Genomic DNA, 21,158 nt, shown 5'->3' on the forward strand with positions numbered 1-21,158 from the left:
AGACAGAATCAAGCGTTGCAAGAGTTCCAGCCCATTCACTACACCGGGAATCATCAGGTAGGAAGTGAATGCTCTAAGGATGAATCATTCTCATTATTTCTCGTAAAACTAAGATTAATGGAGGATGCACACTGTACATAAGAAGGGATGAGGAAAGGAACAACCTCCAACTCGGATATCATCTTTCCCAATAACTATTCCGCAACCCGCCATAGATATCTTCGCCTGAACACGCCGTAACTATGAACCTGTACCCTCCGCTCGTGTATACCGGTCCCTCCAAGAATGCCGTAATATCAGAGATTTGGTAATTATAGGGTGTGTATCTTGTGTCCGACGTTTTATAGACAGTCACCCTTGTCTAAGCCATCAAACGAAGGGGCGGGAGAAGGGGTGATGGGAGGACACGGGGTAACCATCCGTGACTCGTTCCACCTTCCTGAAATGCCATCGTACGCTTTTGGTATGCCTGGAATGAATGTTAAGCTCACTTTGTTTTCTCGTAAATCTGGGTTCGCGCTCAAATTGGTCAGGTCTGCCTAAGACTTCTGCTCAACAGGAGTAGGTGCATGAGAGAGGCCATTGGTCGCTGGGTTGCGTGGGCTCTCGCGTTCTGACTTGGGCCCGTTTGCTTTGGACTCCTCGCCTTCATCGTCGTAGTTTTCGTCCACGTCCATGTGACGAGCCGCGGGCTCGTGGTGCTCAGGACGCTCCTGCTTAGGAGTCTCCGACATGCGGGGCAACGGCGGCTGCGCCGCATTCATCGGGGGTAGCGAGGGAGGATGATGAGCAGCCTCCGACGGGTGGTACCCATCATTGAAACGACGAGGATCAGGCGCATCTTGTGGGCTGTGGCGAGGCACTTGTGGAGATGACATACGATGTGGAGGAGAAGGGCGACGGCTATGCGGCTCCTCCAACTTCTGGCGCTTCTCGTCATTCGTCGGGGGCTTGGGAAGATGGTCGTTATCCTCCCATTCTCGAAGGCGCTTTGGCGGGGCGGTCGGAGGGCGGTCCTCACGTTCACGCGCTGCTGCCTCCGCCGCCGCTAGAGCAGAAGCTGGAGGCGGTGCGCCACTAGCGATACCACCCGCAGAAGAAGGATCAGGGTGGTGCTGATACGGTCCTTGATATCCATTGCGAGGAGTCCCCGCCCTGTTCTCCACGATTGGACGAACTTCAGGAGGTGGGCTCCCCATACGCCCATATGGCGGGAGCGGACCTTGGCTCGGGCCTTGTCCGGGTGGGCCGTTCAACCCAGTAGGAGGTGGTGGAGGAGGCGGAGGCACACCACCGGCATGAGGACCATAGTTAGGGTTGGATATGCGGTTTGGCTGCTGCGGTTGTTGCTGATGAGGCGGGAGCTGCGGCTGGGCTTGAGAAGGTTGAGGGGTGAGCTGTGGAGGAGGAGGGTGATATGGGCTCGGAGCGACATGGTGAGTCTTCGGAGACGGCGAAAGTCCGCGACGCATTGGCCCTTGTCCAGGAAGCCCAGGAGGACCGGTGGGACCGGTAGGGCCTGGTCCATTAGTGGGCGGTCGGGATGGTTCCTGGTATGGCCTCATGGGCTCCTGTCTTGGGCTCGGCGGTCGCTGAGGAGCATGCTGCGCGGGAGGACGGATGCCCTCCCGCTGGTCATAAGGGTTCAGCTGCTGGGGAGGCAGGCCCGGATCGCGGATTTGAGCTAAGGGACGATCCCACCCTGAAGCTCCTAATGCTGGCGGAGCGGGGCCTTGAGGAGGCTGTTGGGGTTGCGGAGCTCCCCACTGAGGGGCCGCCGGCCCATGAATGGAAGCGGGCTGGTATGCCTGGGGATGGACGTCTTGTGGGACTGGTGCGCTGCCTTGGTTGGGGACGCCAGCTGATGTTTGGCCGTTCTGCAACAGCTGAAGGCGAGCCTTAATGTGGACGTTGGAAGGGTCAAGATCTGCGGCGCGCTGGTACGCGTCGAGCGCGTCCGCAGTCTGATTATTGCAGGACTCGTACTGTTCCATGGTTAGCTGCGCTGTAAAGAGAAGAGGGGCAGGGTCGACATGGGGAACCCACCAGTGTGCCAAGGTCATACCAGACCTCGGAGATGTTTGGATTGAGTCGTATGGCGCGGGAGTACGCGTCGAGCGCATCGCGATACTGATTGATCTGATAATAGAGTACTCCGATGGAGCACCAGAAGGTCGGGTTCCTGCCATCACGGTACACTGCCTGTTGGTAGGCTTCGTAGGCTTTCGGGTATTTCTGCTGTGACATGTAGCAGCGTCCCAGCAGGTACCAGCTTTGTGCATCCGTTTGATCTGAAGAGAGCAATCAGTCCGACACACATGACCGACTCGGGACGACAAGAGGACTTACCGGAAGCCACTGATTTCTCGAGGTACTCGATAGCCTGTTCCTGACTAGCGTAATTGGTGCTCTGCTGGTGGTGCAACCAGCCTAGCTGCTGAAGCACTTTCGCATGGTTCGGGTCACGCTCTAACACCCGGCGATAAGCGGCCTTTGCAGCATCAAACTGCGCGAGACGTTAGCATAATAGTAGAAGACCATTAGGCGAAAACGCACCTCTTTCTGCTGCTCGTAGACGTGGCCGATCTGGAACCAAATGTCCTCTTCCGTCAGCGGACGGGGCGGGTTCGTGACGATGTATTTGAAACACTGGAAAGGGATTAGGCGATGAAACGCAAGCTGGATCGGGAGCGAACTTACATCTAGACTTTGATTGAACTTCTGCTGTTGCTTGTAGATTATTCCCAGGCGGAAGTAGATCTCATTCGCCTTCTCGAAGTTGGGCTCCATGCGCATGACCTGAGAGAAAGCCTCCTCGGCATGCTCGAGAGATCCATAGCGGTCGTACAGGATCCCGATGCCGTACCAGAGCTTTGGTTCCTGATGAACTGTTAATCAAATAGATTCAATATGGGAGCTTCTTTCATCTTACCTTTGGATCATTCAGATGGTAGAGCGCCTGCTGATAGGCCGTGTATGCTTGCTGCAGGTCGTCCATCATCAGGTAGCAATGGCCTGCGCGCGATTAGGCCTAGGCTTTGCTTTATATTTCGCAAGAGACTAGAAAGCTTACCAAGGCTGCCCCAGACCTCCCCGTTGGCTGGGTCGACCTTCAAGATAGTGCGCAGGTATTCTACGGCCTGCGGGAAATGGTCCTTGGTGCGCAGAATGCACGCGATGCCCTGCATAGCAGGCACAGACCATTGATTGTACTTGAGGGCCTGCTCGTAGCATTGATAGGCGCCATCGAGGTCCTGTATCTGCTCCGACAGGGAGCCTGCGACGCGTTAGCATGTGGGGACGGGGAGGGGCCCGGAGCCGCGGGGTGCCATACCGATCTGATTCCACACGGTCTCTGTCAGCTGTGCAAGATACTGCGATGGTGTTTTCGGCTGGTTCAATTGTGGAGCATGCCCGTTTGGCTGCGGATGCCCGAGATGCGGAGCGCCGTGATGCGGCGGCATGCCCGTAGTGGGCGACGGCTGCTGGTGGCTCGCCATGAGCGACAAGGTGCACGCAGGGCGAGCGCCTTATATCAGTGGGCCAACAACAGTGGAACGGTAGACGGGCGACGTGAGCCGGCAAGCTACAATGGGTCGGGCGCTGTCAGCGGACACGGTCGAAGTCTGCGTCGCGGTCAGTCTGGGCGGTCGCATAGAGGTGCCTCTCGAATAGGGGGCTGCTGTCAAACGCGTCAGGTCGACGTACTGTGTGTGGGGACGGCGAGTCGAGCGGGAGGCAGCCAACCCGACTCCGGAGAACGACAGCAGCGCGCTAAGGAGCACGCCGCAGGGCAGACAGCAGAAAGACGGAGGGACGACGGGCGCAATGACGGCTGCGGGTGTGAAGAAGGCGTGATGGGATGGTGTGCGAAGGGACGGGTGGTGGGGTGGACGGCTGAGGCGAGAGGGCGCGCGAGAGGAAGGAGGGAGCGAGCAGGAGAAGCAGCAGGGCGAGGAGGGCTACGGCCACCACAACGCTCTCCGCGATGCCAGAACCCTTACCCAGATCTTGGCGCCCTTTTGAGGTCTGTTAGCCAAGATGCGCTTGCGGACAGCCCTGATCCTGGCCCCGGTCGAAGGCGCGGGAGAAGGCGTCGAACCAAGCGAAGCCACCGAGCCACTTTCGCGGTAGTGCACGCCTGGCCCGCCCTCACACAACAGCCGATTGCAACACCTCCACACCCGCCGCCATTCGCTGGGGGGCCGCCCTCCCTTGCCTGCCACCTGCCAGAGCTGCTCCGTGGCGCCGCCCGGGCATTCCTGCCGCCTTGTTCTGTGCCCTTCCGGATGGACGCCGGGCCTGCCTTCAAGAATGAGTCAGGCTGGTGCAGTCTTCCTTCTGTCAAAGCTGTGGGGGTGGAAACACACAACTGGGCGAAGAAGACATGCAGAGCTGCAGCAGGCGAAGCGGAGCCTCTTCGGACGTTTCGGCCTGTGGCCACGATCCCGAGAACAGCAGTACGGAACTGCTTGATATCCTGTGCAGTACGACATCGTGTGAGCGGGATGGGGCGAGTTCCCAAGGCTGGACACGAGTGGTGTCGAATCGTGTATTTTTTTCCTTCTTGTGACAGCACGCCCCCGATCAGCCACCGGCCCTCTCTAGGTCCGTCTCTAGCGTCAGTCCACCGATGTCGACGCCCACGGGTATATTAAAGCCTTCGGTTCCAAGTATGCTGCGCGCTGCGAAGACACTGGATGCGCGGCTGCGGGGGTTCATTTGCGCGCGGGTTAGCTGAGAGGCTGAGATAACGCGTTCGGCCAGTCAGATCTGCCCTCTGCCCTATGGGGCAGATCGCTCAGCTTCCCGCTTACCGGGCCTTCCTCTGCCAGCAGCAATTATTACGGTGTATATCCTTTGCCGAGGAGGCTGGGAGGGCGGCTGCAAAAGGGGCTGCGGCGACACTCGACTACCCAGGTATCGAACAATTGCGCATCCGCGCCAGCGAGGCGACTGCGGCGCGGCCAGCGAGCGTGCTCGGAGCAGGCAAACGGCTTCAACGGGGGCAAAAGGCGCCCGGGCATGTGTGCAGTGCGCAGGGTGGCTGGCTGCCAGCGTCACTCGCGCACGAGACGGTGGAGGATGAAAGTGCCTCACGATGGGACCAGATCTGCAGCGCTGCGGCGCCAAGCCGCTCACGTCTCTCCACACATCGCTCGTCGCCGTCGCAAGCTTCCGGTGGGCGGTCTTGGCGCGGGCCCGTGCGCCGACGCACTTGCCTCTCCGCTCCCGCGTCGGCAGAAAGCTCGTGTCACGGCCGGCCAAGCCTGCGCTGGGTGCAATCTGACAAGAGCCGGTGATTTGTTGGCGCATAAGCATGCAGCCGCGTCGTTTTGGACACAGGACCGGCATGGGGCGCGCAGTACCTGGCCCCTGGGGTGCTTCCTCGGGTCTGGCCGTGCTCCTCTGGCGGAACAAGCTGCCGCCTGCCTTTCTGCAGCGCCGTGTCTGCTGCTGGCCGCAGACGACAGTGTGATGAGAGGCGCATCGCCCGATACCCTTTTCGGCGACCGCTGTTCTCGGACCAGTCCGCCAAGCCCTGGAACCCTCTACGCCATTTTGGGAGCATTCGGCGTCCCTCGCGAACCCGCAGCCACGTGAGACGATATGGCTGGCCGAACGATCAGAGTGGATCCAGGGGGTCAGGGCTGCGCGTCATAAACGAACCGAAGTGCCGCGAAGCGAGCCGTAACAGAACCATTCTCTCCACCAAAGTACATGGTCCGGTGTGGCCCAGCGAATATTCAAGCCGGATTCCGCAACGCAGAGGGAACTGAAGGGCTCCAGGGCTACTGATGCGGAACGCGCATTATCTCCTGTAGGGCTGTTGGGGTTGGATTGCCGTGGGCCGCCTTAACCGTGTAACCTTCCCCCCCGGCCCACTACGGCGCCTTCCTTGTGAGGGATACGCCGTCGCGCAAACGACCTCGAGGTGGCATCCTGCGTGAAATGAGCTCTGCATTCTGGCCGATCAGCCCGGCAACTTTATGCTATGCAATTGCCCTTCAGCCTCGCCTTGGCACAAATAAACAGCACCAGCCGCGGCGAGGATCAATAAGGATCTCATTCTTCTCAACACCCCCTTCAGAGCGCGTCTCCAAAAATACACTATCGAAACTAGGTTTCCGTCGCGTCTCGGAGAAGGACCGGGTCGACCCCGAGCGATGGGTTATGGCCTTTCGGTTTCCAGTCCGCCTCTTCCTTGCGTTTCCAGCAGAGCACGACCTTCGCAACGCAAAGGGAGCTGAAGACCTCAGACTAACGATGCGGTGTGTGTGTGTGTGTGTGTGTGTGTGTGTGTCTGTAGGGCAGTCCAAACGCCTAAAAGGGCTGTCAACCGCTGACTTTTGTACTACCAACTCTCGTGTCCGTCCCGAACACTGCACAGCAGCCAACCGCCAACGACGGCCGGACACGGATGGCAACCTATCGATAGTAATAATCACGCTGCAGAGACACATGCTTACAGTAGCGCACCATCCACCCGCCGCTGTCTCACATTGTCAATTTGGTTATTTAGCCAGCACCGATCGCCCAGGGATTTGGTACCGGGCGCGTCTTAAACCGCCGAGCCACACAACCCAGCTCCATCACCCTGCTCACCCTCCTTTCTGATATCTTCGCCCGTTACACCGCATCCTGCCTCCCTTGTCCCTCGCCTGCGCGTGTCTCTAATTTACGACTGGCCGCCAATTTATGTCGCTCCGGGGAACGATGGGTGCCTTCATATACCGCAATAAACGTTTCGTCTACGCGCCCGTAATCTGGAACGCGCTCCGGGTTGCTGTCCTTGCGACATCTCGGGGAGCACATGCATGGGTTGGCCACTGCCGCTGATCAGACCCCGCGTGGACGACCGGCTGGCAGTGGGCCGTTGCTGACAGGTTTGCTGCATGACGATGCGAGGTGATGGATTCTGCCCCCTCACAGAGACCGACCGATCAGCGGGCCTGTCTCGGGGCGCGAGACGTTTAACAATCATGCAGAAGACACACCCACGATTTAAGCAAGCGTCATCTCTACCACCATTCCACCCTAGGTCAGCCGAACCGACATCCTTGCCAGCTCCACATTTACATAGGCCTCCGAAGGCCTTTAGGAAGCTGGATCCCCACTCGCTGTTGCTGGAACGAAGCCGCCAAATTGAATTATTTACCCCGTATGGAATGTGCTCGCGGACCTTCGGGAGCCACACGATTGCGTAAGGTGGCTGTCCGGGTGCAATGGGAGGACGCGGGCACAAGTAGCCGCATACTCCCTGGTGCGATGCCGCGTCGGGACCGATCTCGATGTTGACTCCCAAGCACATCAGGCCTTCACGTCAAATTCGTCACCGTGACAGATGTCTCTTTTAAGAATGTTTACCGTGGTCGAAGCCGATCCAGGCGTGCGCGGGTCAGAATGGGGCGGGATGAGCCGTGGGTGACGTGCGGGGAGGCCAGGAGTGTTTCGCTTTTTTATTAGAGTTTGGTGGAACACGACAGCCTACTGGACTGCGGGACTGCTGCTGCCTGCGTGTCTGACATCCACGGAACATAAGGGCTGTTGCGTCAGGCGAGTTGGGCAATCGAGCTTGAAAAAGCAATTCCTGGGCGACCCCACTAGTGCAACGCACGGCTTGGCGCGCTTTTCCGGCGTTTCGTCCTGCCGGCTTGCCGGTTCGAGATTTGCGCCTCCACAGGATGAGGTGGCGAATCTCGTGAAGTCCGGTGCTGCTTTGCGGCATGCTGCTTCGCTCTATAGCATTCTCCAATTCCTCATCTGCACGCCCAGGTCCCGTATCGGCAGCCTCAGATTTCGCAGGAGATGCCCATAGTCACTGCAAATGACTACACACTTCGCCCACCCAGCTCCTCTGTCCTCAATTCGTCGAAGGTCCTCAGGATGGCATATCCGAACTCGGGCTCTCTTGTGTTCAGTCCGATGAAAGCCTTCAGGGTGACCTATTCAAACAAACCCATCGGATCTTGTGCTCAACAGAACAATGCGTCTAATTCCGCTTCACCCTACGGGATCTCCCGCACCCACTGTGCTGTCCTTTCGGATGATAGTAGGAGCGCGAGTAGATCGGCTCTGCTGGGCTCATTCGGGTCACATACTCCATTCTCCTCGTGATCTAGAGTTATCTCCCCGTCATTTCAATCACGTTTTTCCTCCACGGCATTCAAATCTCTCGCGTCTTCTCTTTTGTCAAGGGTGCTGCTTTGCTTCAACTACATACAGAATCATATCCCGATATGATTACAAACGAGAGAAGATTTATTATGGCTTCAATGAGACTCCATATAGAATAGTAGTCTGAGTCCTTGGGATGGAAAAGTAGCCCGGGGAATTCCAACCTTGAGGCTTGTGCGCGCGAACATTCCCTCTTACAAGTCTCGTCGGTGCTCCTTGTTGATACGGTTTGTTTTGCACCGAAGCTGCAGCGGTTCTCGGGAAGTGTACTTCCTAACTCACTAGTGCCTTATGCCGGAGAGTATAGTTTGGATATCATCTGAATTCCTACGTGTTTGAAATGCATCCCAGTACTTGCAAGACCATATGGAATGAGCCACTCTGAATGGCATGGCATTCTTGTATGAAGAAAAGTGAGTTGCGATACAGCTTCCTAAGGAGCTTCGGAAACCTATTCATTTTTAGGCTTCTAGCGGCCGGACACTGAATGATTTGATTCTGCATCTGACGACTTCGGAATGCCGAACTAGTGTTTGAGGCGGTTCTCAGCCGCAGTATCCCCAAACTGTACCGCAAGACGTGTACAAAATAAGACTTCGTCTAAAACACCCAACTGGGACATCTCTCATGTGAATGTCCTCAGCACCCTACTGGGGTCGATGTCTCCCTCCCTCCTCCCGCTGATCTCCCAGGCCTGCTTAGTCGTGCACATTTTCGGATACGGCACGCCCCAAAGATCGTATATACACTCCGTCACCTCGTACTCCCAGTCGATCCATTTTCCGTTCGCCTTTAGTAGCATATCCACTCTCGCTAGGACCTTCCAGCAGTAGCTCAGATACTTCTTCAGTTCCTCTGCGTTATCTCTGTGCAAAGGGTCGTTGGGTACGGGGACTCGTCTCTTCGCGGTATAGTCTGCGTGCTCGAGAATCTGCAGAGCGAGTTCGGTGGGAACGAAGTGCTTCATAATGGAGACGACGGTGGGGATATCCGAGACACTCGGGACGTACCAGGAGCGGTACTTGGCGTCGAGGAGTTCGGACCATGGGCCGTAACCTACTTGGGCTTTTGCAAGTCCATTCCAGTTCGGCGTCGATATCATGTGCCGTTCTATGCCAAAGAATTCGCGATGCGGCAGGGCGCAGACTTCGTACTGGCTGTCCGATCGTGTGAAAGTACAATGCACCAGCATTTTCTGGTAAGAGCTTGTGTTCCGGTAATCACATTGCCTCCCACTATACACCGGAGAGCGCGCTTTCCTCATCTCATTCAACTTCTGCGACCGTGACGCGGGATCGTACAGCTCAGGCTTGACGAGGAACATGTTGAGGCAGAGGTAAGCCATTAGCGCGCAGTTCTTGATATCGGTCCATCCGTGTTCTATATCTCTATCATAGGGAAAGGACCAGATAGTCTGTAGGTGGACTGCGGGATGCGAGGCTAGCCGCATCAAGGGCTCCATTTCGCCATATGAGACGAGTGTTTTGAGGAGCTCGACGCATTCGAGGACTTCGTCCTTAGGATAGGAGGCATCATCTCGGATATTGAGGAGCCAGTAAGGTAGTTTGCGCTCCGCCTCTGTTAGTCGCAATTCTTTTGGCTCATTCGAGTAGGTGCTCCGCGGTTTGGGTGTTTTGTAGTACTTCACTGTCTTCGAGATTCGCTTTACAGTGCTATCGGGGATGAATATTTCGTCATCCGTCGGCGGCGTGAGTTCGTCTGGGTACTTTTCGAGCTCCTGGGCCGAGAAGTCGTCCATAAGCCGGGCGAATACCCTCGCGAAGTGCTGCAATTGTTTACCCTGGCCCGGCTTGAGACATGGATATAAGTTCGTGCGTCCATAGTACTTCGTGTTGGCGTAAACGAACTTGAAGTTGTCTGCGAGCGTCTGCCATGGCAGAGCGTGCGCTTGATGTGCCATGCTTCACTATCTGGGGACGTATAGCACGGGCTGACGCACAAAGTGGTATTAAGTTGTGCTAATGCAATGTCTTAGTCTGGGTTCGGCTTCCCGTGGTCGGTGAGGGCGTGAGCTCTTCGTCTTTTAAAATCCCAGGCCTGATAGGAGCGGATTCCACCTCTAATTCCGTCTGTCCAAGGGTAGAGACCTCCGATCGGCAGTGCACCAACGTGGAAGGTCGAGCGAGTGGAGGTTGGCGGGTCTGAGCGATGGAGAGCCTCTTTCCGCAAAGTGTTCTGAAACCCTCCAGGCTCCGGCGTACGAAGTCAGAATAGCCAATTGGCGTAGACGCTACAGCCCTAGCAAGGCGTGAGCGTATCTGCTTCAAAATCTCGAAATTGGAGGTAAAGCTGGAGGGCGTCTGCCGCCGTCGATAGAAATAGATGAGCACCCGTCAAGCTTGGTACAACGAGAAGCGTTTCCGTGGATGGATTCTAGACGGCGGTGAGAGGTTCGATTAGGCTTGCTCCACCGCATCTGCTTGCTGAATGCCGTCTTCGACCACAAGACTGAAGTGCTTTGCTCAGCTAGTGGCGACGCTTGGGTGCGGCAGCCGAGCGGGTTGTTCTGCTGAGTTATTTCCCAGCGCAGAAAATCTGACACGCAGGTCGAGAGAATGAAGTGGATGTTCTTTTTAAGCTTGGTATCCGCCAGCCTCGCAGATGAGGTCGGTGATGAGATGCGCTGTGGGGATGACTCGATTTAGGAGTCATCGCTGTTCGGGTCCCGGCGAGGCTCATGGGTCGCCATCTCAAAGAGATCTCATCGTCTCGGCCTGCTCTACGTATGAGAGGCGGTGGACCTGTACCCGTGAGGATGCTCAGGCGCAAGCCTGAGCAATCGCCGAAAGCGCAGGTTGGCCCGCCGACGCCGCCGCGCGGATTCTGCGCTCGCCGAGGACTTGGCACGGAACGTGCCCCGTCACCTGACTCTTAGCGCCTCGCTTCTGCCTAGGCGCTTTTTGTCTATATAAACCCTCTGTCCCCCCTTCGAGACCCTTTCCTTCCTTCCTTATCTGAGTGCATGGGCTTTACGCTTACCAGTGAAGATTCGTCTGAGGTAGCGTTTTTGCTAGTTGAAAACTACAACTATGACCGCTTCTGTTGGTCTTCGGATCGGCAGGGAATTTTTGACACAACCTTCTGGCTTTTCATTGATTGCTGCGGCGCTGCTGCACGATCGAAGAAGAGTGCGATGGGCAAGACGGCGGCACGGCAGGCTTCGCCTGCCTGCGCCGCCGTCTTTTATCTTCCAAAGTTATCAAGGCTGCTTTGGAGGCTGAAGATGCCCCTGAAAGCGACGCGCTGTTGCGCGTCTCTCGGTAAACTTGTTGAGGTCGTTCCTCAGAGTGAGTCTGGCATCCAACCCATTGTCGTCGCAGCGCCTAATGCAAGTTCCAGCTTCCCCATCGATGGATCTCTTATTACATCGCGGACAACCCTAGTATTGCATAGGGTCCGCGTTGAGGATCTCAGACGCCGCAGCTCTGCGTCACGGCTTTGTTGCGGAATTTTTTGTCCTGCGGACCGACACCGCATGAGTATCTAAACGGCACGCTTTACCCTCTCGTAGAGGCGATTCAGTATTGCAACATCGTCCAGTGCTTGAGCGGCACCATCGAAGCTGCGAACTCTCGCCATTCTACAGCAGCCACCACTGTAGTGTGGATTGAGCCTTCAGAGTCGAGAATCTCTTACCTAGCCAACACAAAACCTTCAAGCAGAGCCCTCCCACCTTTCTGTCCCGCTGCTAAAGTTCCCTAGTACCAGAAGCAAAGATACGAGTCCTATGTTCCAACCTCGACCCGTACGTTGAGCCGCATCGCACCTTACCGAGCCGTCACCACCACGCACCTAGCCTCTCTCCCGCCGTATCGCAAACCAACTAGAAAAACGCACCTCAGCCGAATCATCACTGGTAAGCGTAAAGCCCATGCACTCAGATAAGGAAGGAAGGAAAGGGTCTCGAAGGGGGGACAGAGGCGGCTCGCCCGTAGGGCGAGCTCGCGAGCGTCCGGGTCCTGCGGACCTGGTGTCTATAGGCTTGAGATACGGGCCTGAGATACTGCGGCGCATGGGCATATAACTTAGCTCGTGGCTGCGGGCCAGGCAGCGGCTTGAATTCATGCAAAGGGTCCCCATCGCAGCGACCGGGCATGTGGCGGGCACCAGCGGGAGCCAAGGTACTGGCAACCTGCATTCCAGGCTGCGTTCGAGGATGGAAGCAAACGTCCTCTCCCACGTCCGTACCCGCCAGCCTGAAAACCTTCAGAGTCCGAAGCAATCGTCCTCCTGTCAGCAACCGCTAGCCTGAAGACCTTCAGAGCCCGAAGCAACGCCGGCCGTCGAGCAATGCCAGCAGCTGCGCATCATCCAGCGCCGAACCTTCCTCTTGCGGTATAGAATTCTCCGGATCAAGGGCTCGCTGTACAGATAGATTGCTTGTACAGCTGACTGTACATGCTATTGTACGCACCTGCGAAGACCTCCAGGGTGGCTGTTACGTGCGTCGTTATATCCAGAGATCTCCACACCGTGAGGGCCTTCTCCATGCCTGGATCGACTCATCTCAATACCTGCATCCGTCTCGTCTGCCTCCAGGCACCCCGGCCACGTGACCCTATCTGCCTACCGCTCCGCCTCAACTGCCCCCAACGAACACAACTCCGGCACCTCGCTAGGCATCAACCACATCCATATCTATATAACCACCTCTTCCCCGGTCCCCAGTCGACCTCCTCATCCAAGTGCAAGGGCATCAGCTGCAGCAGTGAAGACCCCGTCTGAGCTCAGCTTTTTGCTAGTTGAAAACTACAATTTTCGACCATGCTTTCGTCGGCCCTCTGGGTCGGCGAGGAATTTTTGGCCCTCTTCATTGATGCCCGCGGCGCTGCTGTGGGGTTGAGGAAGAGCCGGAGGGATGTTGCTACATGCACATAAAAAGCATCACTTCTCTCGAATTTGTAAACCGCATACTCGGCTGGATATGTTTGATTCCTATATACAACCCGGTCGCAGTCCGCTTCTGCACGATCCACACCCACGCCTAGTTATTCGCCGTCTTATCATTATAGTAATGAATCGTCTCATCCACACACCCACTCGGCGTCTGATACAAATAATTGCCCAAATTGATATAAAGCTGCTGCCCGGTACACACATACCACGCGAGTCCATTCGGCCTAGTAATGCCCTCCACGCTCCACGTCAGCCCATCGCCCTGCCATCCAAACTTGCCGTACGTGTTCTTTGTCTCGCTGAAGCTGACCGCCAGGCTCATGTTGTTGATCTGGCGCGTCGGGTTCACGATGCCGTATAGCAGCGTTTCGGGCTTTGCGCCGGCGGCGGAGACGAGTTGCACGAGTTGGCCGTCGACGACTTGGAATTGGCCCGCGGTGGTGTAGTCGCCGAGGAGGGCCGGGCCGGTGGAGTACAGGGGTTTGGTTTGCATGTATTTGTGGAAGTTGGGTGCTTCTACCGCGCGGATCCAGTAGTAACCGCTTTGGAGGGTGGTTCCCGGGCCGGTGCCCGCGGGCGTGCCTGTTGCAGTGGGGGTACCGAGGACGGAGGTTGGAGCGGAATCAGTGGGTGCGGGATCGGGTTGAGGGTTTGCTGGGGCGGCGCCCGGTTGACATTGGGAGTAGTAATCGCTGGCCGATGTTAGAAGAGAATAGGAAGAAAGAGACGTAACGTACTTGATTTTAACACACCCTGAACCTGACGCGCAAGCGGAGTCTCCAGAGAAGTTCATTCCACCGCCTGCGAATGATTAGTGCCTTGCACGAACGAATATGTTGATATATCTTAAGAGCGGACATTGTTGCCAATCCTTCACAACCGCCGAAGCAGTGCCCGCCAAAGCGGCAAGCATAATCGTAGAGAATGAATACATCTTGAGAGTGCTCAAACTGTCTTTTGTGAAGCAAAAGCAACAGAAGCTGAAAGATAGAATAAGAAGATCACAACAATCAAGCCCGAGTCTAGCCAAGTCTAGGGTAGACGCGCCCTGATCCCATATAACGAAGACCCCATAGCTTCTAGCGCCGTATTGCGCATGTGACGCATGAAATTAGTGTTCGCAATGTACCTGGTATATAAACCGTCGGACCGTGGCGACCGTTTAAAGTGGATGAATATATAGCAGGGGGACGGAAGCGAATATAGAACCTCGACGAATAAGAACGTCACTGAAAATAAGAAATCGCTTGTTTGGGACAAGAACGAGCAGGTAGATTGAAGTTTAAAGCTTCTTCTTATTTTAGGCTGGGTTGTGGTACGACGCGACTTTTGCGGAGAAGGTGGCGCCGAGATGGGGAGGGTTAGGATGGCCGAGTACGACATAGCTTTTCGTGATAGCGTTCGAGAGGCGTTGCGTCGCTTGGAGTGCGCATCCGGGTTCTTGGATACGGGCTTAGATCTGAGCGAGTTGGTGATGGTCTATTCCGGGTTCAGTCGTCAGGGACGGTCCGCTGATGCGCTTCGCGGTATTCCGCATGTTGAGAGCCATCCGACAGCCAAAGGAGTCTGCTTTGACACGTTAGGCTTCCATGGATGTTGTCCTACCAGGTTGCTACTCACTGTCCACCCGTGTTCTACTCTTACACGCATAGCTTTGCGCGGATTGACCGATGTAGCATTCGAGACCCGGGAAAACTTCCTCTTGAACCTCTATTCATCCACCCTCCTCTGACCCACCAACTGGCTCCGGCCGACTCGAAAACACAATCTTCCACCTCACAATCTCCACAACCTCCACCTCTTCCTTCGCCCTCTTCCCTTCCCGCCCACCTTCCACACCACCCACATCCACGTCTTCCCCATAGGTCTCCCTCTTCCTAATAACAGCAAAGGGTTTTCCCAACTTCTTCACCTCCCCGGTCATCCTCTGATTTTGTCCCACATAAAAGTACACCCTCTTCATCCACTTGGTGTCATCTGGCCCATTGAGCGCGGGGTTATACAAGGGGAAGACGAGCTTGCCGACTTGCGTCGAAGGTAAGGGGGAAGCGGTTGGTGGCGGGAAGTGGATTGTGCCTTGGAGCTCGAGGAGGGCGAGGCCGGTGGGCGTGTGGAGGAGTGGAGGGAGGGGGTTTTCGGTCGGTGATGATGCGTTGAGGGGACGGGGGTGAAGAGGGATTGTTGGCATAGCGAAACAGTTCTGGTGCCTGATGGAATCGAGCGACAATCCGGTGACAATTGAGAGTTCTGGGAGGATTGTAGGTGTTGGCGCATTTGAAGCTTGAAAGTGTGATGGAGTTGGCGGGGCAGACGCGACGCGTTTTGCGGGTCCGTGCATAGTGGGGTGAATGGCCACACATTCGAGCACACCAGTTGACACTTAGTGCGCAACGATGGAAGTATTTATTTTGAAGATGAATGATGATGCAAATGTAGTTTATTTGTAGTCTATGGATTAAATTAAAACAGCTATCGTTCTCCAGGGCCTGATATAGCTTCTAGTAGCTGAGTGAGGGACCTGCTGAACTCAAGGCGTCTATGCCCTCTTACCAAAGATCTTGTCGTAGTTGACCAGCGTGAACCTGAACCTCACGTTGTCGTTTTTCCACACGCGTTCAACAGCCTGCTTGCAGCCCTCTTCGCTGATATCGATTGTCTCCACCCAGCTCTTGATATTTTGCTTCGCCGCAAGCTCCAGCATTTCCTCCATCTCCGGCCGGTTGCCAATATGCGAAGCGCCCATATAGCATCCGTTAGGAGAGAACGCCTGTGCCATGAACGAGGGAAGCGGCTTGTCGGGGAAGCCGACCATGTGGAAATAGCCGTTGACTTTGCAGGTGGAGAAGTAGTCGGGCAAGTTGAAGCGATCCGTCGCGTCGGCGCAGTTCAGGACGATGTCGAACTGGAACTTCCACGGCTCGGCCCAGTTCTTCTCCTTGGTGACGATGAAGTCTTTCGCACCGAGCTTGAGTGCGTCTTCTTTCTTGTTGGGTGAGTGCGACATGACGTAGGTTTCCGCGCCCATCGCGTTGGCCCATAAGACCCCGAAGTGGCCGAGACCTCCCCTGTGTCATACTGTCAGATCATGCTGCCATTGCGTCTTCGCCGAAAAACTTACAGGCCCACCACGGCAACCTTCTTGCCCGGACCACACCCTAACCTCTTTAGAGGAGAGTATGTAGTCAAGCCGGCGCACAGCATTGGTGCTGCAAGGGCCGTGTCAAGCCCATCCGGAATCTTGAAGGTGAAATAATCGTGAGCTCGCATGTGGCTAGAGTAACCACCCTGAGATATGGTGCCGTCGGGATATGGGGCGCCATATGTGTCGATCGAGTTCGGGCAGTAGTTCTCCTGGCCGGCCTTGCAGTTGCCGCACGTGAGATCCGCACCGATTTGAGCGCCAACGCCGGCGCGGTCACCGACCTTCACGTTCTTGACCTTGGACCCGACTTTGACGACCTTCCCAATGACCTCGTGTCCTACGCAAAGCGGGAGAGGGATATCTTCTCCCCAGCCGCCAGTGATGGTATGGACATCGGAGGCACAGACACCACAAGCGTCGATGGCGATATCAACATCGTGATCCTCGAACTTTTTGAGTGGCACCTGAAAATTTAATTAAAAGCTATTCCGGAAACTTGGAGCTTCTCAACCTACCTCTTGACGTTTGAAGGTGCTCCAATTCTTGATGTCGGTGACGGTGAAGGCGTCAGTGGTTTCGGGATAAGGCATTTTGGCGGTTGAAAAGATCCTCTGTTAGAAATTGAGTGCAATTGTGGGCAGAGAAAATATTGTGAGTTGTGAGTTCGCAGATCGGATGAGGGGCAAGAAAGGGTGTTGAGGGGCACGCGCTCGTATTTCATCTCACTCTAAATTTCACGCTCCATAAAAATCGGTCCATGTAATCCCGCCATTGATATCATCGCCCGACGAAGGTCGGGTCGTCCCCGCCGTGGTGTGTTGTCAAGCTTTTCTGCAATCTGCCTGATTGGGCGCATTAGAGCCGCTGTATTCTTTGTCTCCGGTAGTCGCGTCTGGAGATTGCCATCGTCACCAGTGCCGTCAACAGTGCGGGCCGTTCGTGACGTATCGACAATTCTGAAAACAGTCGGGCTGGCCTCCTGTGATCTGCTGGAAGAGATTTCATCGTAGCCCATAAGTTCTTGAAAAGCTACAACGCAATGTCTTCGTCACTACGCTTTCGGCTGGGGAAGCTCGAGAATCCCGCGACATTACTAAGAATTTATCCATGAATAGTATGCGTTCCCTCATTCCGGTGGCGGCCCAATAAAAAGGGCTTTCTTCGGCATCCCACGCGAAGGCAGTTCCGATCTTAGTTCATTGTGCGAGATGCTGCTTTCCGAAGCTCTATCGCTGGAAAAGCGCCCGAGAATTTGTTATACTTGCTCTTTCTTTCGTGTCCCAAAATCCTGGAACTGTTTTCAGCGTTCTTGAGTAAAGTATGGACTCTCTCTCGACCTAGCAGACCCGCATTAGGCACGATCTGCCAAAAATGGTATTTCCTCGCCTGGCTTGGCGGCTGACAGTGTTTGGTACTCCCATGACCAAACGCTCGTGGTGCTCGAAGTTTGAAGGTTCTTATTTCTTCTTCACAGCGTCGGATGACCCGCCGGAGAAAATACCAAGGCCTAGCTCTTCCCCAGCCTTGTACCCCGCCGTGCGGGGTGATCGACTATGGATTACCGATTTGGGGAAGCCGATGTTTTTGGAGGACTATGATGCTGTCTTGACCACGCGCACGTTCTGGGAAGACGAATCGTAGGAGAATGCGCCGTAAAGGACTGGTGCCTAGTAAACATGTTCGGCAGCTGCGACGGAGGGGTGATTGGCGAGGCCGAACTTTAAATCAGTGAAGGCGCCGGTCCGTGACGAAAGAAGCTCGACCTTGACCACCTGCTCCTTCTCGGTGCAATTGCAGTCTTTGGCAATACCTCACATTGGAGCCCACGGCGAAAGGCATGGCACCTCAGGAAGCGTATAAACCACCCCCGCCCAGCGACCAGACCATGAAGGCTGTCCGCTTCCACGGGCAGCGAGACCTGAGATATGAGGACATTCCGGTCCCACAGATCCGAAAAGGGCAGGTGAAGCTCCGTCCAGCCTGGGTGGGCATTTGTGGAAGCGGTGAGTGTTTTCGGACGCTGTATGAGGCTGGAAGCTCACGTCCAGTGGAGACCTGCACGAATATCTCGGTGGACCTAACCTGTGTCCCACAACACCCCACCCGATTACTGGAGAGACGGTTCCTCTGACATTCGGCCACGAGTTCAGCGGTGTGATCGAAGAGGTCGGTGAAGGTGTGAACGAATTCAACCCAGGCGACAGGGTTGCAGTCCAGCCGATCATCTACGACGGAACTTGTGGGGCTTGCCTCGAAAACTGCCATAACTGCTGTTGGAGTAATGGATTCGTGGGTTTGAGCGGTATGCCAGTACCAGGGGGAAATGAGCTAACCTTATGCTGATTTGACTAGGCTGGGGAGGAGGGTTGGCAGAGCACATTGTAGTGCCTACCTCGACGCTATACCATCTTCCGGACAATGTCCCGCTCGAGATCGGAGGTTTGTGATTCCAAGATGGATTGGGGGTCGATCACTGACTTCCTAAGCGCTCATCGAACCCCTCGCGGTTGGGTGGCACGCGGTGAAGGTCAGCCCATTCAAAAAAGGTGACGCCGTGCTCATTCTCGGAGGTGGCCCAATCGGAATATCGGTCATTCTCGCTTTGAAAGCGAAAGGCGCGGACAAGATCATCGTCTCGGAGGTCAGCCGTAAAAGACAAGAGTTCGCGAAGAACTTCGGCGCCGACTACATCATAAACCCGATGAAGGAGGACGTTGTGAAGCGTTGCCGGGAGCTCTGCGAGGGTCAAGGTGTCCATGTGGTCTTCGACTGCGCTGGGGTCCAAGCGGCGTTAGACCAGGCGATACATGCCACGCGAGTTCGGGGCACCATCGTTAACATCGCCATCTGGGAGAAGCCTTGCACGATTACGCCAAATGACATGACGTTCAAGGAGAGGAGGTATCAGGGCGTCGCGACGTATCAAGTCGGTGACTTCCAGGAAGTAATCGTATGGTTTCCGGCGTCTCAAAACTCGAAGGTTCGCTAATCGAGGTGTAGGACGCCATCTCCTCGGGCAGCATGAAGCCGCACGGGATGATTACGCAGAGGATCAAGCTGACCGAAGTGGAAGAGAAGGGCTTCAAGACGTTGATCAACGACAAAGATAATCAAGTGAAGATTTTGGTGGAGGTGGGAGGAGGCAATTAAGCTGTGGGAGCTCAAGCAGCGAGCACCTTGATGTCAGATGTGCAATGATGGGTAACGTGCGGGGAGCACCCTAGCGTCCAGGAATGAGGCCGACTTCATGCTGTTTCCTCTGCTGCATCCTTTCATCTGTTTCGAGCTGAGATATTTTTAAGCGCCAATTGAGTATTGAAATCCATCCTGGGAGGATGAGGTCCCACGTGTTGTCGGAGGCCAAGAGCTTGTCAAGCCGCGTGCCGTGAGTAGCGACTCCAAGGCTCGGCGCTCCTCGGGTGACTAACGGAGCAGGGAAACATGATTTGTGGGAGTTCGTAGACCCCGACCGCCCGCGTTCTGGCCTTGTCACGCTTCTTGTCGATGAGGAAAACCCGCTGTGGCTCTGCGATCGGGGCTTGACGCCGTGGCTTTGCAGTGCCGATTCTCCGTCTCGTGGCACGCCACCCCACCCACCGGGGCAATTTCGAGCGATGATCTAATATGCTCTTCCGGCATCATGAGGGAACCGTGGTTGTTGACGAGCAATCGGCGGCGCGGAGTGTGACAGCGGCGCCAGGGCAGAAAACTTTGTTGGTCTGAAGACTGCTCAGAGGCGCGGGAGTGACGTCAGGCCAGCCACAAACGGGCGGCCCGTGCATCGATCGACCAGGCAGGAACAGGGTTCGCGCGCAGAGACGAGGCTGCGTCATTATCGCGAGTCTCTTGACATAAAGCCGCCGGGCGTCTTCACACCACATTGACCAGATCCTACCACAATCCTACCACTTCTCCATCTCTTCACCTAATAGCAAGCTCGTCGTCTTCTCTTTCGAAACATTTGCCCACAATGGCTTTCGGCGGTGCTGCGCTGAAGCTCATACAGACGCTTCTGTATGCGATCGAGTTCTGCTGTGCCGGCATAATTCTGGGCATCTACAGCTACTTCCTCTCCGTCCTCGCCGATCGCGACATTCCCATCCCCACCTGGACGAAGGCCGTCGAGGGCCTCTCGGGCGCCGCCGTTCTTTACACCATCTTCGCGGTCCTGCTTACCTGCTTTTTGGGCGGAAAGACATTCTTTGCCTTCCTTGGCATTGCCCTCGACATCGTGTTCTGCGGAGCTTTCATTGCTATCGCCATTCTCACTCGCGATGGCGCCTCCAGCTGCAACGGCAACGTGGACACTCCGCTCGGGAGTGGGCCCTCGGACTCGAAACAGGGCTTCGGCAGCGCTGGAGAGGGTGACCAGTATACGTATTCGGTGTCGTTGGGATCTGCTTGCGAGATGAACTCCGCCTGCTTTGCCGTCGCCATCATTGGAGCGTAAGTCGTTAGCGGAGCCTTGATTTCGGGTGTATACTTACAATAACAGTCTCCTCTTCCTCGTCTCCGCCTTCGTCCAAGTCGCCCTCCGCCGCCACCACAAGAAGGAGAAGCGCTTCGGCCCTTCGCCAGCCAACGGCTATACTGGCGGCTCGGGCGTCAAGTTCTGGCAGCGCCGCCGCCGGCACACCACCCGGGGCGGTCTCCGCGACCCCGAGATGTCTGCTGGTGCCCCCGCCGCTGGTATGCTTGCTCCTGGTGTTGGTCACGATGTGCGCCCGTCGCACGATACTGCCTATACTGGCTCCACCGTCGCGCCCACCTCCGCGACCTACGAGAGTCCGCACAAGCCACTCCACGGTGGCTACCACACCGCACCAACCGGCAGCTACCAACCTGCCACAAACTACTAGAAGTAGGGCGGGGGGTGGTGATTGGAGATGTCGTTTGTCGATCTAAATTGGGTCTGCGTCCA

At 56.0% G+C, this 21,158-nt stretch overlaps 12 protein-coding genes across 12 annotated transcripts; 5 read left to right on the forward strand and 7 right to left on the reverse strand.

Moving 5' to 3' along the window:
- Window positions 1–199: 199 nt before the first annotated feature.
- BU26DRAFT_599579 (TPR-like protein) lies at window positions 200–3,757 on the reverse strand. Its single transcript, XM_033835109.1, has 8 exons — window positions 3,335–3,757; window positions 3,074–3,277; window positions 2,933–3,015; window positions 2,701–2,880; window positions 2,557–2,649; window positions 2,350–2,506; window positions 2,047–2,291; window positions 200–1,985 (listed from the first exon to the last, which is right to left on the reverse strand). Exons 1-8 carry the CDS (start codon window positions 3,498–3,500, stop codon window positions 540–542), a joined length of 2,574 nt encoding a protein of 857 aa, XP_033691990.1. The 5' UTR covers window positions 3,501–3,757; the 3' UTR covers window positions 200–539.
- Window positions 3,758–4,760: 1,003 nt separating this feature from the next.
- Window positions 4,761–5,674, forward strand: BU26DRAFT_33251 (uncharacterized protein). The gene has a single exon (XM_033822205.1). It carries the CDS (start codon window positions 5,026–5,028, stop codon window positions 5,602–5,604), a length of 579 nt encoding a protein of 192 aa, XP_033691991.1. The 5' UTR covers window positions 4,761–5,025; the 3' UTR covers window positions 5,605–5,674.
- A 1-nt stretch (window position 5,675) lies between these two features.
- BU26DRAFT_33290 (uncharacterized protein) lies at window positions 5,676–6,685 on the forward strand. The gene has a single exon (XM_033822206.1). The coding sequence runs from the start codon at window positions 5,953–5,955 to the stop codon at window positions 6,616–6,618; it is 666 nt and encodes a 221-aa protein (XP_033691992.1). The 5' UTR covers window positions 5,676–5,952; the 3' UTR covers window positions 6,619–6,685.
- Window positions 6,673–7,649, reverse strand: BU26DRAFT_33303 (uncharacterized protein). The gene has a single exon (XM_033822210.1). The coding sequence runs from the start codon at window positions 7,310–7,312 to the stop codon at window positions 6,728–6,730; it is 585 nt and encodes a 194-aa protein (XP_033691993.1). The 5' UTR covers window positions 7,313–7,649; the 3' UTR covers window positions 6,673–6,727.
- Window positions 7,650–8,734: 1,085 nt separating this feature from the next.
- Window positions 8,735–10,406, reverse strand: BU26DRAFT_33308 (uncharacterized protein). The gene has a single exon (XM_033822212.1). The coding sequence runs from the start codon at window positions 10,097–10,099 to the stop codon at window positions 8,804–8,806; it is 1,296 nt and encodes a 431-aa protein (XP_033691994.1). The 5' UTR covers window positions 10,100–10,406; the 3' UTR covers window positions 8,735–8,803.
- A 2,032-nt stretch (window positions 10,407–12,438) lies between these two features.
- BU26DRAFT_33518 (uncharacterized protein) lies at window positions 12,439–13,054 on the forward strand. Its single transcript, XM_033822240.1, has one exon. It carries the CDS (start codon window positions 12,598–12,600, stop codon window positions 12,922–12,924), a length of 327 nt encoding a protein of 108 aa, XP_033691995.1. The 5' UTR covers window positions 12,439–12,597; the 3' UTR covers window positions 12,925–13,054.
- BU26DRAFT_33355 (carbohydrate-binding module family 1 protein) lies at window positions 12,732–14,007 on the reverse strand. The gene is made up of 2 exons (XM_033822217.1): window positions 13,833–14,007; window positions 12,732–13,787 (listed from the first exon to the last, which is right to left on the reverse strand). Exons 1-2 carry the CDS (start codon window positions 13,886–13,888, stop codon window positions 13,184–13,186), a joined length of 660 nt encoding a protein of 219 aa, XP_033691996.1. The 5' UTR covers window positions 13,889–14,007; the 3' UTR covers window positions 12,732–13,183.
- A 1-nt stretch (window position 14,008) lies between these two features.
- BU26DRAFT_33520 (uncharacterized protein) lies at window positions 14,009–14,695 on the reverse strand. Its single transcript, XM_033822241.1, has one exon. The coding sequence runs from the start codon at window positions 14,476–14,478 to the stop codon at window positions 14,128–14,130; it is 351 nt and encodes a 116-aa protein (XP_033691997.1). The 5' UTR covers window positions 14,479–14,695; the 3' UTR covers window positions 14,009–14,127.
- BU26DRAFT_33509 (uncharacterized protein) lies at window positions 14,619–15,532 on the reverse strand. Its single transcript, XM_033822238.1, has 2 exons — window positions 14,716–15,532; window positions 14,619–14,664 (listed from the first exon to the last, which is right to left on the reverse strand). Exon 1 carries the CDS (start codon window positions 15,431–15,433, stop codon window positions 14,810–14,812), a length of 624 nt encoding a protein of 207 aa, XP_033691998.1. The 5' UTR covers window positions 15,434–15,532; the 3' UTR covers window positions 14,619–14,664; window positions 14,716–14,809.
- A 99-nt stretch (window positions 15,533–15,631) lies between these two features.
- BU26DRAFT_527199 (NADP-dependent alcohol dehydrogenase C) lies at window positions 15,632–16,827 on the reverse strand (the record flags this gene model as incomplete). The annotated part of the gene is made up of 3 exons (XM_033830756.1): window positions 15,632–16,160; window positions 16,214–16,701; window positions 16,753–16,827. The coding sequence occupies 3 exons, from the start codon at window positions 16,825–16,827 to the stop codon at window positions 15,632–15,634; spliced, it is 1,092 nt and encodes a 363-aa protein (XP_033691999.1).
- A 1,295-nt stretch (window positions 16,828–18,122) lies between these two features.
- BU26DRAFT_527200 (sorbitol dehydrogenase) lies at window positions 18,123–19,387 on the forward strand (the record flags this gene model as incomplete). The annotated part of the gene is made up of 5 exons (XM_033830757.1): window positions 18,123–18,240; window positions 18,291–18,539; window positions 18,590–18,676; window positions 18,724–19,187; window positions 19,238–19,387. The coding sequence occupies 5 exons, from the start codon at window positions 18,123–18,125 to the stop codon at window positions 19,385–19,387; spliced, it is 1,068 nt and encodes a 355-aa protein (XP_033692000.1).
- An 820-nt stretch (window positions 19,388–20,207) lies between these two features.
- On the forward strand, window positions 20,208–21,096 carry BU26DRAFT_412679 (uncharacterized protein; the record flags this gene model as incomplete). Its single annotated transcript, XM_033822983.1, has 2 exons — window positions 20,208–20,683; window positions 20,733–21,096. The coding sequence occupies 2 exons, from the start codon at window positions 20,208–20,210 to the stop codon at window positions 21,094–21,096; spliced, it is 840 nt and encodes a 279-aa protein (XP_033692001.1).
- Window positions 21,097–21,158: the final 62 nt, after the last annotated feature.

Source organism: Trematosphaeria pertusa (genome assembly GCF_010094035.1).
Source record: "Trematosphaeria pertusa strain CBS 122368 unplaced genomic scaffold BU26scaffold_1, whole genome shotgun sequence".
Lineage (NCBI taxonomy): Eukaryota > Fungi > Ascomycota > Dothideomycetes > Pleosporales > Trematosphaeriaceae > Trematosphaeria > Trematosphaeria pertusa.

Excerpts from the sequence above, each read along its gene's own strand:
- BU26DRAFT_599579 (XM_033835109.1), bottom strand. The coding sequence starts at position 3,500 with ATGGCGAGCCACCAGCAGCCGTCGCCCACTACGGGCATGCCGCCGCAT. Across the intron at positions 3,278-3,334 it reads GACCGTGTGGAATCAGATCG|GCTCCCTGTCGGAGCAGATA; the intron begins GTATGGCACCCC and ends AACGCGTCGCAG. Across the intron at positions 2,650-2,700 it reads AGTTCAATCAAAGTCTAGAT|TGTTTCAAATACATCGTCAC; the intron begins GTAAGTTCGCTC and ends ATCCCTTTCCAG.
- BU26DRAFT_33251 (XM_033822205.1), top strand. The coding sequence starts at position 5,026 with ATGTGTGCAGTGCGCAGGGTGGCTGGCTGCCAGCGTCACTCGCGCACG.
- BU26DRAFT_33290 (XM_033822206.1), top strand. The coding sequence starts at position 5,953 with ATGAGCTCTGCATTCTGGCCGATCAGCCCGGCAACTTTATGCTATGCA.
- BU26DRAFT_33303 (XM_033822210.1), bottom strand. The coding sequence starts at position 7,312 with ATGTGCTTGGGAGTCAACATCGAGATCGGTCCCGACGCGGCATCGCAC.
- BU26DRAFT_33308 (XM_033822212.1), bottom strand. The coding sequence starts at position 10,099 with ATGGCACATCAAGCGCACGCTCTGCCATGGCAGACGCTCGCAGACAAC.
- BU26DRAFT_33518 (XM_033822240.1), top strand. The coding sequence starts at position 12,598 with ATGCTATTGTACGCACCTGCGAAGACCTCCAGGGTGGCTGTTACGTGC.
- BU26DRAFT_33355 (XM_033822217.1), bottom strand. The coding sequence starts at position 13,888 with ATGAACTTCTCTGGAGACTCCGCTTGCGCGTCAGGTTCAGGGTGTGTT. Across the intron at positions 13,788-13,832 it reads TCAGGGTGTGTTAAAATCAA|CGATTACTACTCCCAATGTC; the intron begins GTACGTTACGTC and ends AACATCGGCCAG.
- BU26DRAFT_33520 (XM_033822241.1), bottom strand. The coding sequence starts at position 14,478 with ATGTCGTACTCGGCCATCCTAACCCTCCCCATCTCGGCGCCACCTTCT.
- BU26DRAFT_33509 (XM_033822238.1), bottom strand. The coding sequence starts at position 15,433 with ATGCACGGACCCGCAAAACGCGTCGCGTCTGCCCCGCCAACTCCATCA.